Source organism: Trematomus bernacchii, unplaced genomic scaffold (assembly GCF_902827165.1).
Source record: "Trematomus bernacchii unplaced genomic scaffold, fTreBer1.1, whole genome shotgun sequence".
Taxonomy (NCBI): Eukaryota; Metazoa; Chordata; class Actinopteri; order Perciformes; family Nototheniidae; genus Trematomus; species Trematomus bernacchii.
The window spans coordinates 318,017-332,100 of NW_022987665.1; the positions used below are offsets into that span (position 1 = coordinate 318,017).

At 37.9% G+C, this 14,084-nt stretch overlaps 1 protein-coding gene across 1 annotated transcript; it reads left to right on the forward strand.

Moving 5' to 3' along the window:
* The first annotated feature begins 889 nt into the window (after positions 1 to 889).
* tymp (thymidine phosphorylase) lies at positions 890 to 13,358 on the forward strand. Its single transcript, XM_034135794.1, is given in 18 exon segments — positions 890 to 965; positions 1,245 to 1,368; positions 2,609 to 2,632; positions 2,635 to 2,810; positions 3,746 to 3,811; positions 3,813 to 3,845; positions 5,119 to 5,166; positions 5,168 to 5,249; positions 5,756 to 5,796; positions 5,798 to 5,842; positions 5,844 to 5,885; positions 6,125 to 6,286; positions 6,641 to 6,646; positions 7,200 to 7,413; positions 12,313 to 12,381; positions 12,384 to 12,416; positions 12,419 to 12,451; positions 12,605 to 13,358. Coding segments are annotated over 17 exon segments (1,335 nt in total). The 5' UTR covers positions 890 to 965; positions 1,245 to 1,250; the 3' UTR covers positions 12,748 to 13,358.
* Positions 13,359 to 14,084: the final 726 nt, after the last annotated feature.

Below are 14,084 nucleotides of genomic sequence, written 5' to 3' on the forward strand. Positions count from 1 at the left end.
CTACAGCCATTTTACGACATAAAAGGAAATATAATATCGCAAAAGACATAAAAGTGCAAGTAAAATGCAAAAATAAGAAAAAATACATATATATAATAGACAATAATGTACAATGAAATACTGTATACAGTCGTTATGCAATCTTTCTTTTATCATTTTTCCACCTTTCCTGCTCACGGAGACGAGGGTCGCTGGTTCAAGGTCTCCAGCTTTATTATCATTTATATAATACAGGATTGCACAAGGAAGCGCACCCTCCCCCCCACACACAGACATAATATATAAATACACACAAACATTTAGAATTAAAATAGCTTTTATTAGTATATACTTAAAGTGAAAACGCCCCTAAAATGCAACAGACTTAAGGGATATAAAAGCATCTGTTATACTATAGAATTCATAATATAATTTTGTCCTATACTCCAATAATATAATATATATCGTTTAGTTACTTAAAGATTAAACAAAATGGCTTTTCTACCCCATTTCATTTAGGCATATTTCTTTTGAATAATATATATTGTTATTTGTATATATTATTCATATATATTTGGATATTTGAGGGTTAAAACAAATATTTTATTATTTGTTTTGTATTTTAATTTGCTTTCTTCTCCTTTAATTTATTTTTATTTTTATATATAGCTATTTTTATTATTATTCATTTGTATTTATTCGTCAATTTTTTTTTCAGTTACAGATCGTAAAATTCTCAATTAAAACGAATCCACAAAAACTAAAACAGGTCAGACAGTCAGAGATTTAATTCAGCTTAAAGGGAAACTTTGTTATTCGCAGTGACAGGACTCAACTTACTGCCCTGTGTGTTGTGAACACTGAGTAAAACCAGAGCTGCCTCCTGATTGGCTGCCCTCTCCTCCCTGCTCTCCTATTGGCCGACGGACTCTTTACCTGTGACTGTTTCATTGTGAGAAAACTCAGTCTGAATCTACTGGGAACAGGTACGATGCTGTGTGTGTGCGTGTGTGTGGTGTGTGTGTGTGTGTGGGTGTGTGTGTGTGTGTGTGTGTGTGGTGTGTGTGTGTGTGTGTGCGTGTGTGTGTGTGTGTGTGTGTGTGTTGTGTGTGTGTGTGTGTGTGTTACAGCCACTTTCATTTATACGTTTATTACATCTGATCTTTAAGAGGAAATGATTCTGCAGAAACTAATGGCGTTGAAACCATGAGCAGAATAACATTAGCATTATTTTCAGTGCGTCTTTCTAACCTGTTTTTTTCCAGGTCGCCATGACGTCCGTCCAGGATCTGATCAGGAAGAAAAGAGATGGAGAAGCGCTGGCGAATGAAGAAATTAAAACAATTTATTGACGCTGTTACAACAAACGATTCAGGGACTGTCAGACAGGTAAAAGAAACTGTTTAACGTCTTGTTCTACCGAGGCAACAGTCTGTTATCTTAGCGACAGTTCTGTTCTCCTTAGCGACAGTCTGTTCTCCTTAGCGACAGTCTGTTCTACTTAGCAACAGTCTGTTTTACTTAGGCAGCAGTCTGTTATCCTTAGCAGCAGTCTGTATCCTTAGCAACAGTCTTGTTATCCTTAGCGACAGTCTGTTATCCTTAGCGACAGTCTGTTCTCCTTAGCAACAGTCTGTTCTCCTTAGCAACAGTCTGTTATCCTTAGCAACAGTCTGTTCTCCTTAGCAGCAGTCGGTTCTCCTTAGCGACAATCTGTTTTACTTAGCAACAGTCTGTTCTCCTTAGCAACAGTCTGTTCTCCTTATCAAACAGTCTGTTCTCCTTAGCAGCAGTCGGTTCTCCTTAGCGACCAGTCTGTTTTACTTAGCAACAATCTGTTCTCATAAGCAACAGTCTGTTCTCCTTAGCGACAGTCTGTTTATCCTTAGCAACAGTCTGTTCTCCTTAGCAACAGTCTGTTATCCTTAGCAACGTCTGTTATCCTTAGCAACAGTCTGTTCTCCTTAGCCAGCAGTCGGTTCTCCTTAGCGACAATCTGTTTTTACTTAGCAACAGTCTGTTCTCATAAGCAACAGTCTGTTATCCTTAGCGACAGTCCTGTTCTCCTTAGCAACAGTCTGTTCTCCTTAGCAACAGTCTGTTATCCTTAGCGACAGTCTGTTCTCCTAGCAACAGTCTGTTCTCCCTTAGCAACAGTCTGTTATCCTTAGCAACAGTCGTTCTCCTTAGCAGCAGTCGGTTCTCCTTAGCGACAGTCTGTTTTACTTAGCAACAGTCTGTTCTCATAAGCAACAGTCTGTTCTCCTTAGCGACAGTCTGTTTATCCTTAGCAACAGTCTGTTCTCCTTAGCGACAGTCTGTTATCCTTAGCAACGTCTGTTCTACTTAACAACAGTCTGTTAGCGAAAATTAACAACCCCTGGATTGTTCAAATTGAACCAATCACAATCGAGTAAACTAAGCCATGTAATAACACTGATTATCATTTGCCTTGATGAGTACACGCTGAGTTTAATTCAGAAGTGTTTGTGGACTGTTTGAGGCTTCTCATTATGGGACATTTTGTGCATCAGCTCAAAAACGTCAACACATTTTAGTGGACTGGAGTTTTTTTAAAACTTCCACGGTCCAACCTGATGCTGTTTCATCACCATTTTCCTTCGTTCAGGCGCCATGCTGATGGCCAATCTGCAGAAGGAATGGTCCCCGAAGAGGTCGAGACGCTGACCCGCGAGATGATGTCATCGGGGGAAGTGATGTCATGGCCGAAGGAGTGGGCGGGGCTTGTGGTGGACAAACAATCAACAGGAGGCGTCGGAGATAAAGTCAGTTTGGTGTTAGCGCCCGCGCTAGCTGCCTGCGGCTGTAAGGTAAAAATATGATATACCTATATATGTAAACTTATTTATTATAATATACAATATACTACATCTCCATATTTTTATATTTTTCCTCTTTTGAATTTGATGTGACATGCCTTATGGCTTTTATTTTGAAATTCCACTTCCAAATCTCCTGATATTGATAAATCTACTACATCAAGTTATTTTTAGGCTTTGCCATGTTGAAGAATATATATCTTGATCTTTAAAAAAAGTTGAAAATCATAATGGTTAGATTTAACTATTTGCTGCGTAAGATCACAACATTTTTATTCTAACAAACAAATCTGAATTGGAGGGAACACAGCTCATTTAAGACATTTAATTGGCTTTTATTTTGAAGTCCCATTCTTACACATTCTTCAATCTTAATTTGTGATGGGAACACAGCCCATTTTGTGGCATTTTAGAGGGAATTTATTTTTGGAAATTCCACATCACGAATGTTTCTGATATTGTCTGCTGATAATGACACTGTCTCTGTGATGTCATAATGACCTCAGGTGTGTGTTTGTGATGTCATAATGACCTCAGGGTGTGTTTTCCTATGATGTCATAATGACTCAGGTGTGTGTTTGTGATGTCATAATGACCTCAGGTGTGTGTCTATGATGTCATAATGACCTCAGGTGTGTGTCTATGATGTCATAATGACCTCAGGTGTGTGTTTGTGATGTCATAATGACCTCAGGTGTGTGTGTCTATGATGTCATAATGACCTCAGGTGTGGTTATAGGATGTCATAATGACCTCAGGGTTGTGTCTTGATGTCATAATGAACTCAGGTGTGTGTTTGTGATGTCATAATGACCTCAGGTGTGTGTCTATCATGTCATAATGACCTCAGGTGTGTTGTCTATGATGTCATAATGACCTCAGGTGTGTGTCTATGATGTCATAATGAGCCCAGGTGTGGTTCTCAGGTGCCGATGATCAGTGGGCGGGGCTTAGCTCACACAGGAGGAACTCTGGATAAACTGGAGTCAATTCCCTGGATTCAACATCCACCAATCAGCTGCTCAGGTTGCAAACAACCTATATTATGTTATATTTCATATTATTATATTTTTTATTCACCTTTGGGGTATTTACTGACGTATCTTATGTCGTGGACTTAAAATCTCTTCAGCTTGTGTTAACCACAGACCTTATTTCAGGCTACAAAACATCAGAAAACCATTGACCTCCAGACCAGGGAACCAGGAAGTGATGTCACATCTGGGTTTAAGACGTCATTCCTGCAGCACTTTGTTCTCTTTGCTAACTCATTCTCGGAACCAACAACAAGTTAGCGCTTACCATTCAGTGTGTGTTTGGTTTTATGGCCTTTCGGGACTTTGACTTCACATTATGTTGATTTAGTGCGACTGTTTCCAACCAAAGTAAACAACATTACCTCGACATTCACCCTGCAGTCGTCAGTCCCAGGAATAACCAGGGATACTACGTGTAGTCAGGATTCATGATAAATAATACATGTAGGGATGGATACGTTCCCCCCTGTTACGTCCCCGGCTGTCTAGGGTATATTCTCGCTTGGGGCGCGAGAGGACACGGCTTCAATCCCGGACGAGCCCCCATTTAAGTTACGCCCCGACTCGTGGAAAGAGGAAATAACATATAACCAGTTGAATTGGTCCAATTGGAAGTTGTTTATTGAGAGTAAAACACAGCCTGGGTACAAGTTAACCACAGTTAACGTGTATTAGAAGATAACCAGAGTGACAAGAACAAGCACAAATATACAACCAACTGAGTTAACCACTGTTAACGGGCTATCACCCGAATGTACCGAGAGCCATCTGCCACAGATTCAGACCCTCTCTCGACTAACTGAGACACACACACATTCTTGTAGTTGTCCCCGGAAGGTGTGTGCGGGGATTGGAGAGTCAGGCCCGGCATGCTCCAATCCAGATCTTCGGTCACGCCTACCGGGGAGGGACAGGAAGCCGGCATCCAATGGCGTCTGGGCAATGGCACAGCTCATATAACATATCACACACAGCTGCAAACACTTACTGAAAGGTTAATGGGCAGATAGAAGGCGGCGGCCGTAAAACCCACTTCATGTTTTGCAGGATTTTCCAAATAAAATAACATTTAACTAATTAATCTGTAAGGAAATTTCTTGTTCCAGAAATTGTTTTAGAAATAAACTAACAAAAGAATTTAAAAAAAAACTGAATATACAAAAAAAACATATTAAAATATAAAATAACAACACATGCCTGAATACATGTAGTAAAAATAATTGATGTGTATTTCATTCATTATAATTTCTTTAAATGTGCAGATCCTGGAGATCCTGGGCTCGGTGGGCTGTTGCATTGTGGGTCAGACGGGAGAGTTTGGTCCCTGCAGATCGAGTCCTGTACGACCTGAGAGACGCCACCAGCACCGTCAACAGCCTGCCTCTCATCACTGGTACTGGGGTTACTGATGGAGGCCTAACCACTGACATTATTATAATAAAATGACTAATGAAATATTTAAATGACTGATTTTAATATGAATGTATACCCCAAAGTCTTCTTCACATGGCTTTAATACGTTCCCTTATATATTTTATTTAGTTATTTAAAATAAAGATCAACAAATAAGTAAATACATAATTTAGAATAATTATTTTTTTGTCATGTTTATATTTAACAACTTATTTTTGAATTTATTTATTTTAATATAAATGTTTTCTGTTTATATTTATTTGTATTTCTTTATTTCTCTATTATAATGGCAGCTTTATTCTGTAGTTACTAACATGACATAAGAGTGCTCCAGTCAGTGCCGATTCTAGAGTCTGTGGGGGCCCTAGGCAAACATTCACTGGGGGCCCCTCGAACCCCCCCTAACCAGGATAACCAGGGATAACCAGGGAAATATACTCTGTCTCATAAATATAAATGTAAATATATGGGATGTTTCTGTTCCAGCCTCGATCGTCTCAAAGAAAGGAGCCGAGTCTCTGTCGGCGGCTGGTTCTGGACGTGAAGTTTGGACGAGCCGCTCTGTACAAAGACCTTGGACAGCGCTAGAGAGCTAGCTCAGTCACTAGTGAGTATTTATATTTATATAACCAATACTTCAAAGCTTTGCATACATGCTTACAAATAATAGGGTTTTTTTGTACTTTATAATTTATTATTTATTATTTATTATTTATTATTTATTTATTATTACTATTATTATTAATGCTTTATTTTTATTATTTTGACTTATTATTCTATTGTTAGCTGAAGTTTTTATTATTTATAATTAATTTTGATTTACTAACAATAGTTGCGTTATCCAGGTGCATGCTGGGAACTTGCTGGGGCATAGCGCACGCGGCGGCGCTCAGCTGTATGGACGCTGTGATTGGTCGATGTGTGGGCAACAGTCTGGAAGTGATGGAGTCTCTGGAGACGCTGAAGGGGCGAGGACCTGAAGACCTGATGGAGCTCGTCACAACTCTGGGTAACCACGTTATATCTGGACCTGAAGGCCTCACTAAAGTCAGGGTTTAAAGACATAAGATAAGATGATTTAAAGGAGACCTATCATGCTATATTTGAATAATATATTGTAGGGCCATACCTATATAAGGTATATTTATACGTTTCTTTTTCAAAATACCAAACAGATCATGCATTTTAGCCATGCCTCATTTCGCTCTATTTTGCTCTCCTCCACCCTGTCTTTGCATGCGCTGCAGCTGACCACGCCCCCCTGCAAAGGAGGGGGCCCAAGTTACGAGCGTCATGTTACCATGCTGTTACCATGCCACGGCCAACCTCTCATTCCCCTGATTGGGTGGAGAGTTGGCCATATAGGCGGAGCTCCTCGTCACTGACGTCAGACTATTTTCAAATCTGTATCAGTCTGTATCAGATCCGTTTGCAGCCCGTTTTTAGAGATTTTGGAGGAAAAAAAGAGAGGGTTGTGTTTTCTGACACTTGGTGAGTTCCCTGACACACCGGGGACACATATTCATGTAGAAAGACGTACAAAAGTGCATTTTGCATGATAGGTCCCCTTAAGGGATAGTAAAAGCCTTTAAGACCATAACGAGCGCATGATAAGTACATTTATTTATCTATTTTGATATTCCAATAATAAGTATTTTTTATTACGAATCATATTTAAAAAATTTCCCTAATTTTTATAGCTTATTTATTTATTTATTTATAGACAAAGTAATTATTTATGATAATGGCAAGGCTTAAAATAAATAAATTACTCAATAAATAAATTAATGAAACATAAAAAATGTATAATAATTTTAATACGAAATGTTCCTAAAAAAACAAACAATAATATATTAGTTTGAATTGTTTCAGGAAAAAAAGAAAATGTTTTAATATATTATTGTTATTTTTTTAGGCGGCTTGTTGCTAGCAGATGACTGGCTCTGTGTCCGACCTATCAGAGGGCAGGAGGAAGATTTCTGACGCTGTGATTGGTGGAGCTGCTCTCTCAAAGTTCCAGGCCATGATGGAGGCTCAGGGAGTAGCCAATGAGACGGCTCGGTCTCTATGCTCCGCCCACTCAGATTACTACAGCGTCCTGAGGAAAGCTGAGCATCAGATGGAGCTGAAGATGCCGACAGACGGTATATTTGTATATACATATATCATATCTGCATGTATATTTTATATTTTATTTTATTTTATTTTTCTTTCTATTCTTGTATATTTTGTAGTTTTGTTTTATTGTAAAATGCCTTTTATGCTGCTGTAACAACAACAATTTCCCAAATTGGGATCAATAAAGTACCATCAATCAATCAATCAATCTATCTATCTATCTAAACAAAACAAACAAACAAATGCAGGACTTTTACTGTAACAGAGTATTCCTACACTCTGGTACTTCTACTTTGTAGTACTCTAAGTATAAGATCTGAATACTTCTAATTTTACAAGAGATCTGAGTACTTCTACTTTTACTCAAGTACAGGATCTGAGTACTTCTACTTTTACTCAAGTACAGGATCTGAGTACTTCTACTTTTACTCAGTACATGATCTGAGTACTTCTACTTTTACTCAAGTACAAGATCTGAGTACTTCTACTTTTACTCAAGTACAGGATCTGAGTACTTCTACTTTTACTCTAGTACAAGATCTGAGTACTTCTACTTTTACTCAAGTACAAGATCTGAGTACTTCTACTTTTACTCAAGTACAGGATCTGAGTACTTCTACTTTTACTCAAGTACATGATCTGAGTACTTCTACTTTTACTCAAGTACAAGATCTGAGTACTTCTACTTTTACTCAAGTACAGGATCTGAGTACTTCTACTTTTACTCAAGTACATGATCTGGATACTTCTACTTTTACTCAAGTACAAGATCTGAGTACTTCTACTTTTACTCAAGTACAGGATCTGAGTTAATTCTACTTTTACTCAAGTACATGATCTGAGTACTCTACTTTTACTCAAGTACATGATCTGAGTACTTCTACTTTTACTCAAGTACAGGATCTGAGTACTTCTACTTTTACTCAAGTACAGGATCTGAGCGTACTTCTACTTTTACTCAAGTACAGATTCTGAGTACTTCTACTGTTACTCAAGTACAGGATCTGAGTACTTCTACTGTTACTCAAGTACAGGATCTGAGTACTTCTACTTTTTACTCAAGTACAGGATCTGAGTACTTCTACTGTTACTCAAGTACAAGACCTGAGTACTTCTACTTTTACTCAAGTACAAGATCTGAGTACTTCTACTTTTACACAAGTACAGGATCTGAGTACTTCTACTTTTACTCAAGTACAGGATCTGAGTACTTCTACTTGTTACTCAAGTACAGGATCTGAGTACTCTCTACTTTACTCAAGTACAGGATCTGAGTACTTCTACTTTTACTCAAGTACAGGATCTGAGTACTTCTACTGTTACTCAAGTACAGGATCTGAGTACTTCTACTTTTACTCAAGTACAGGATCTGAGTACTTCTACTGTTACTCAAGTACAGGATCTGAGTACTTCTACTTTTACTCAAGTACAGATCTGAGTACTTCTACTTTTACTCAAGTACAAGATCTGAGTACTTCTACTTTACTCAAGTACAGGATCTGAGTACTTCTACTTTTACTCAAGTACAGGATCTGAGTACTTCTACTTTACTCAAGTACAAGATCTGAGTACTTCTACTGTTTACTCAAGTACAGATCTGAGTACTTCTACTTTTACTCAAGTACAGGATCTGAGTACTTCTACTTTTACTACTACTCAAGTACAGGATCTGAGTACTTCTACTTTTACTCAAGTACAGGATCTGAGTACTTCTACTTTTACTCAAGTACAGGATCTGAGTACTTCTACTTTTACTCAAGTACATGATCTGAGTACTTCTACTTTTACTCAAGTACAAGATCTGAGTACTTCTACTTTTACACAAGTACAGGATCTGAGTACTTCTACTTTACTCAAGTACAGGATCTGAGTACTCTACTGTTACTCAAGTACAGGATCTGAGTACTTCTACTTTTACTCAAGTACAAGATCTGAGTACTTCTACTTTTACTCAAGTACAGATCTGAGTACTTCTACTACTTTACTCAAGTACAAGATCTGAGTACTTCTACTTTACTCAAGTACAAGAGCTGAGTACTTCTACTTTACTCAAGTACAGGATCTGAGTACTTCTACTTTTACTCAAGTACAGGATCTGAGTACTTCTACTTTTACTCAAGTACAAGATCTGAGTACTTCTACTTTTACTCAAGTACAAGATCTGAGTACTTCTACTGTTACTCAAGAACAAGATCTGAGTACTTCTACTTTACTAAAGTACAGGATCTGAGTACTTCTACTTTTACTCAAGTACAAGAGCTGAGTACTTCTACTTTTACTCAAGTACAGAGCTGAGTACTTCTACTTTTACTCAAGTACAGGATCTGAGTACTTCTACTTTTACTCAAGTACAGGATCTGAGTACTTCTACTTTTACTCAAGTACAGATCTGAGTACTTCTACTTTTACTCAAGTACAAGATCTGAGTACTTCTACTTTACTATCAAGACAAGATCTGAGTACTTCTACTTTTACTCAAGTACAGGATCTGAGTACTTCTCTACTTTTACTCAAGTACAGACTGAGTACTTCTACTTTTACTCAAGTACAGGATCTGAGTACTTCTACTTTACTCAAGTACAGATCTGAGTACTTCTACTTTTACTCAAGTACAAGATCTGAGTACTTCTACTGTTACTACTCAAGACAAGATCTGAGTACTTCTACTTTTACTAAGTACAGGATCTGAGTACTTCTACTTTTACTCAAGTACAAGATCTGAGTACTTCTACTTTTACTCAAGTACAGATCTGAGTACTTCTACTTTTACTCAAGTACAAGATCTGAGTACTTCTACTTTTACACAAGTACAGGATCTGAGTACTTCTACTTTTACTCAAGTACAGGATCTGAGTACTCTACTGTTACTCAAGTACAGGATCTGAGTACTTCTACTTTACTCAAGTACAGGATCTGAGTACTTCTACTTTTACTCAAGTACAGGATCTGAGTACTTCTACTTTTACTCAAGTACAGGATCTGAGTACTTCTACTTTACTCAAGTACAGGATCTGAGTACTTCTCTACTTTACTCAAGTACAGGATCTGAGTACTTCTACTCTGTTCTCAAGTACAGGATCTGAGTACTTCTACTTTTACTCAAGTACAGGATCTGAGTACTTCTACTTTTACTCAAGTACAAGATCTGAGTACTTCTACTTTTACTCAAGTACAGGATCTGAGTACTTCTACTTTTACTCAAGTACAGGATCTGAGTACTTCTACTTTTACTCAAGTACAGATCTGAGTACTTCTACTGTTACTCAAGTACAAGATCTGAGTACTTCTACTTTTACTCAAGTACAGATCTGAGTACTTCTACTTTTACTCAAGTACAGGATCTGAGTACTTCTACTTTTACTCAAGTACAGATCTGAGTACTTCTACTTTTACTCAAGTACAGGATCTGAGTACTTCTACTGTTACTCAAGACAAGATCTGAGTACTTCTACTTTTACTAAGTACAGGATCTGAGTACTTCTACTTTTACTCAAGTACAAGAGCTGAGTACTTCTACTTTTACTCAAGTACAAGAGCTGAGTACTTCTACTTGTTACTCAAGTACAGATCTGAGTACTTCTACTTTTACTCAAGTACAGATCTGAGTACTTCTACTTTTACTCAAGTACAAGATCTGAGTACTTCTACTTTTAACTCAAGTACAAGATCTGAGTACTTCTACTGTTACTCAAGAACAAGATCTGAGTACTTCTACTTTTACTAAAGTACAGGATCTGAGTACTTCTACTTTTACTCAAGTACAAGATCTGAGTACTTCTACTTTTACTCAAGTACAAGACCTGAGTACTTCTACTTTTACTCAAGTACAAGATCTGAGTACTTCTACTTTTACTCAAGTACAAGATCTGAGTACTTCTACTGTTACTCAAGAACAAGATCTGAGTACTTCTACTTTTACAAAGTACAGGATCTGAGTACTTCTACTTTTACTCAAGTACAAGAGCTGAGTACTTCTACTTTTACTCAAGTACAGGATCTGAGTACTTCTACTTTTACTCAAGTACAATCTGAGTACTTCTACTTTTACTCAAGTACAAGATCTGAGTACTTCTACTTTTACTCAAGTACAGGATCTGAGTACTTCTACTTTTACTCAAGGACAGGATCTGAGTACTTCTACTTTTACTCAAGTACATGATCTGAGTACTTCTACTTTTACTCAAGTACAAGATCTGAGTACTTCTACTTTTACTCAAGTACAGGATCTGAGTACTTCTACTTTACTCAAGGACAGGATCTGAGTACTTCTACTTTTACTCAAGGACAGGATCTGAGTACTTCTACTTTTACTCAAGTACAGGATCTGAGTACTTCTACTTTTACTCAAGTACAAGATCTGAGTACTTCTACTTTTACTCAAGTACAAGATCTGAGTACTTCTACTTTTACTCAAGTACAAGATCTGAGTACTTCTACTTTTACTAAAGTACAGATCTGAGTACTTCTACTTTTACTCAAGTACAAGATCTGAGTACTTCTACTTTTACTCAAGTACAGGATCTGAGTACTTCTACTTTTACTCAAGTACAAGATCTGAGTACTTCTACTTTTACTCAAGTACAAGATCTGAGTACTTCTACTTTACTCAAGTACAGGATCTGAGTACTTCTACTTTTACTCAAGACAGGATCTGAGTACTTCTACTTTTACTCAAGTACATGATCTGAGTACTTCTACTTTTACTCAAGTACAAGATCTGAGTACTTCTACTTTTACTCAAGTACAGGATCTGAGTACTTCTACTTTTACTCAAGGACAGGATCTGAGTACTTCTACTGTTACTCAAGGACAGGATCTGAGTACTTCTACTTTTACTCAAGGACAAGATCTGAGTACTTCTGTAATGAAACAAACAGATGAATTTCAAATGAAGAACAGATTGTGAGTTTCCTCTCGTCCTGCAGGAGAGGTTTTGGACGTCGATGGTTTGGCGTTAGCTGAAGTTCTCCATAAATTGGGGGCGGGACGATCGAAGGTGGGAAACCTGTCAATCACAGCGTGGGGGCGGAGCTCTGGTGTCACTGGGTCAAAGAGTCAGCAAAGGTCAGAGGTCAACGATGATGGGTTACTGTATATAAACAAACAAAATCTACCTAATTACACATCTGTTACTTTTGTCAGTGTGTGTGTCTGTGTGTGTGTGTGTGTGTGTGTGTGTGTGTGTAATGTGTGTAATGTGTGTGTTTGTGTTTTCAGGCGCCTCCTGGCTGCGGCTGCATTTCGAGACTCCGCGTCCGACTGCAGATCAGATCGATCGCCTGCAGGGGGCGCTGACTGTCGGATCAAACACACACACTCATACACACACTTTAGTGAGGGAACTGCTGCCGCCTCAGTGACGCAATGTTTAATACTTAAACACAACTGCAGATCATGTGACTGTCATGTGCGCGTTCGTGTGTGTTGGAGGGGCTCTGTTTTCATTTTCAAATTCTAGCGATCTCGAGCTGGTTTCTCCCAAAATGACCCCACCTTTAAAGTACACATGTTTCCTATGTATACTACAATATTAAATAAATGAAGTAAAAAGAAGAGCCTCTGAAAGTAAATAAACGTATTGTTTTATTTTCTCAAACATGTGTTGGTAGCTAGTTAGCTTTAGCATTACAGAATTAAACAAAAGTGTTATACTAAATTATTATTTCTTTCTAACGCAATCACATTATTATATATTGTAAAAAACAACACAAAAGTTATCAATAAATATTGTTTAAAACCAACAACGTGTTTGTCTCTCTTAATACCGTCCCACTTCCTGTTTGGTTAGCTCATCGGTGCCTACTGAAGTCGTCTGGCTTTAACTATGACATTTTTTCACTTTTTTCGACATACTATATGATATTATGACTTGACCTGGAGCGCTTCGTAGGATTTGTACTTCCAAATTGACCTGTATGTAAACACCTTTCATTTTAATTCGTACGTTACTTATAAAGCTTTCTTTCTCTGATATGCTGCCTATAGTGTTTGTTCTGTGCTTTATAGCCTGGTATTGACTTCAGTTATCCACTGTTCGTGATCAGTTGTGCAAAATGTTTTGCTTTATTCCCATGTCTGTTGCATATAATTAGTGGATGAATGGTTTCTGTTGATAGGTTATAGACTTTCTACTGTTCTCAAGTTTTTCACTTGAATTGGATGTCCTAACACATGCCTACAAACGCTTAGTGGAGAACCTACTAAAAGTATGCTGATAAGTCAACTCTAGATAGTTGACGATCCAGATAAGCAACTAAACTTTAGTTGCTTATCTGTTGATCGTCAACTAATGCTTAATGTCATCTTTAGTTGACATCTTGACTCTCAACAGATTATCAACAGATAGTCGACATGACCCTGTTGACTTTCAACTGACAGATTGATTTTGAGTAGTTTGATTGTCAATTTTGAAGATGTTGACACAATCTACAGATAGTAAGGTTGAATATCGGTTAATAACCTATTACTTGTCTGTTTGAACGTGCTGTTGAATGTCAATGATGCACAGTTGACTTGCTCTGAATGTCAACTGATGACTTAGGCCGTTTCTCAATGTGGAGTACACATGCTGCAGAGCCACTGGGTGTTTCTCAATGTGGAGTACATGCTGCAGAGCCACGGGTGTTTCTCAATGTGGAGTACACATGCTGCAGAGCCACTGGGTGTTTCTCAATGTGGGTACACATGCTGCAGAGCC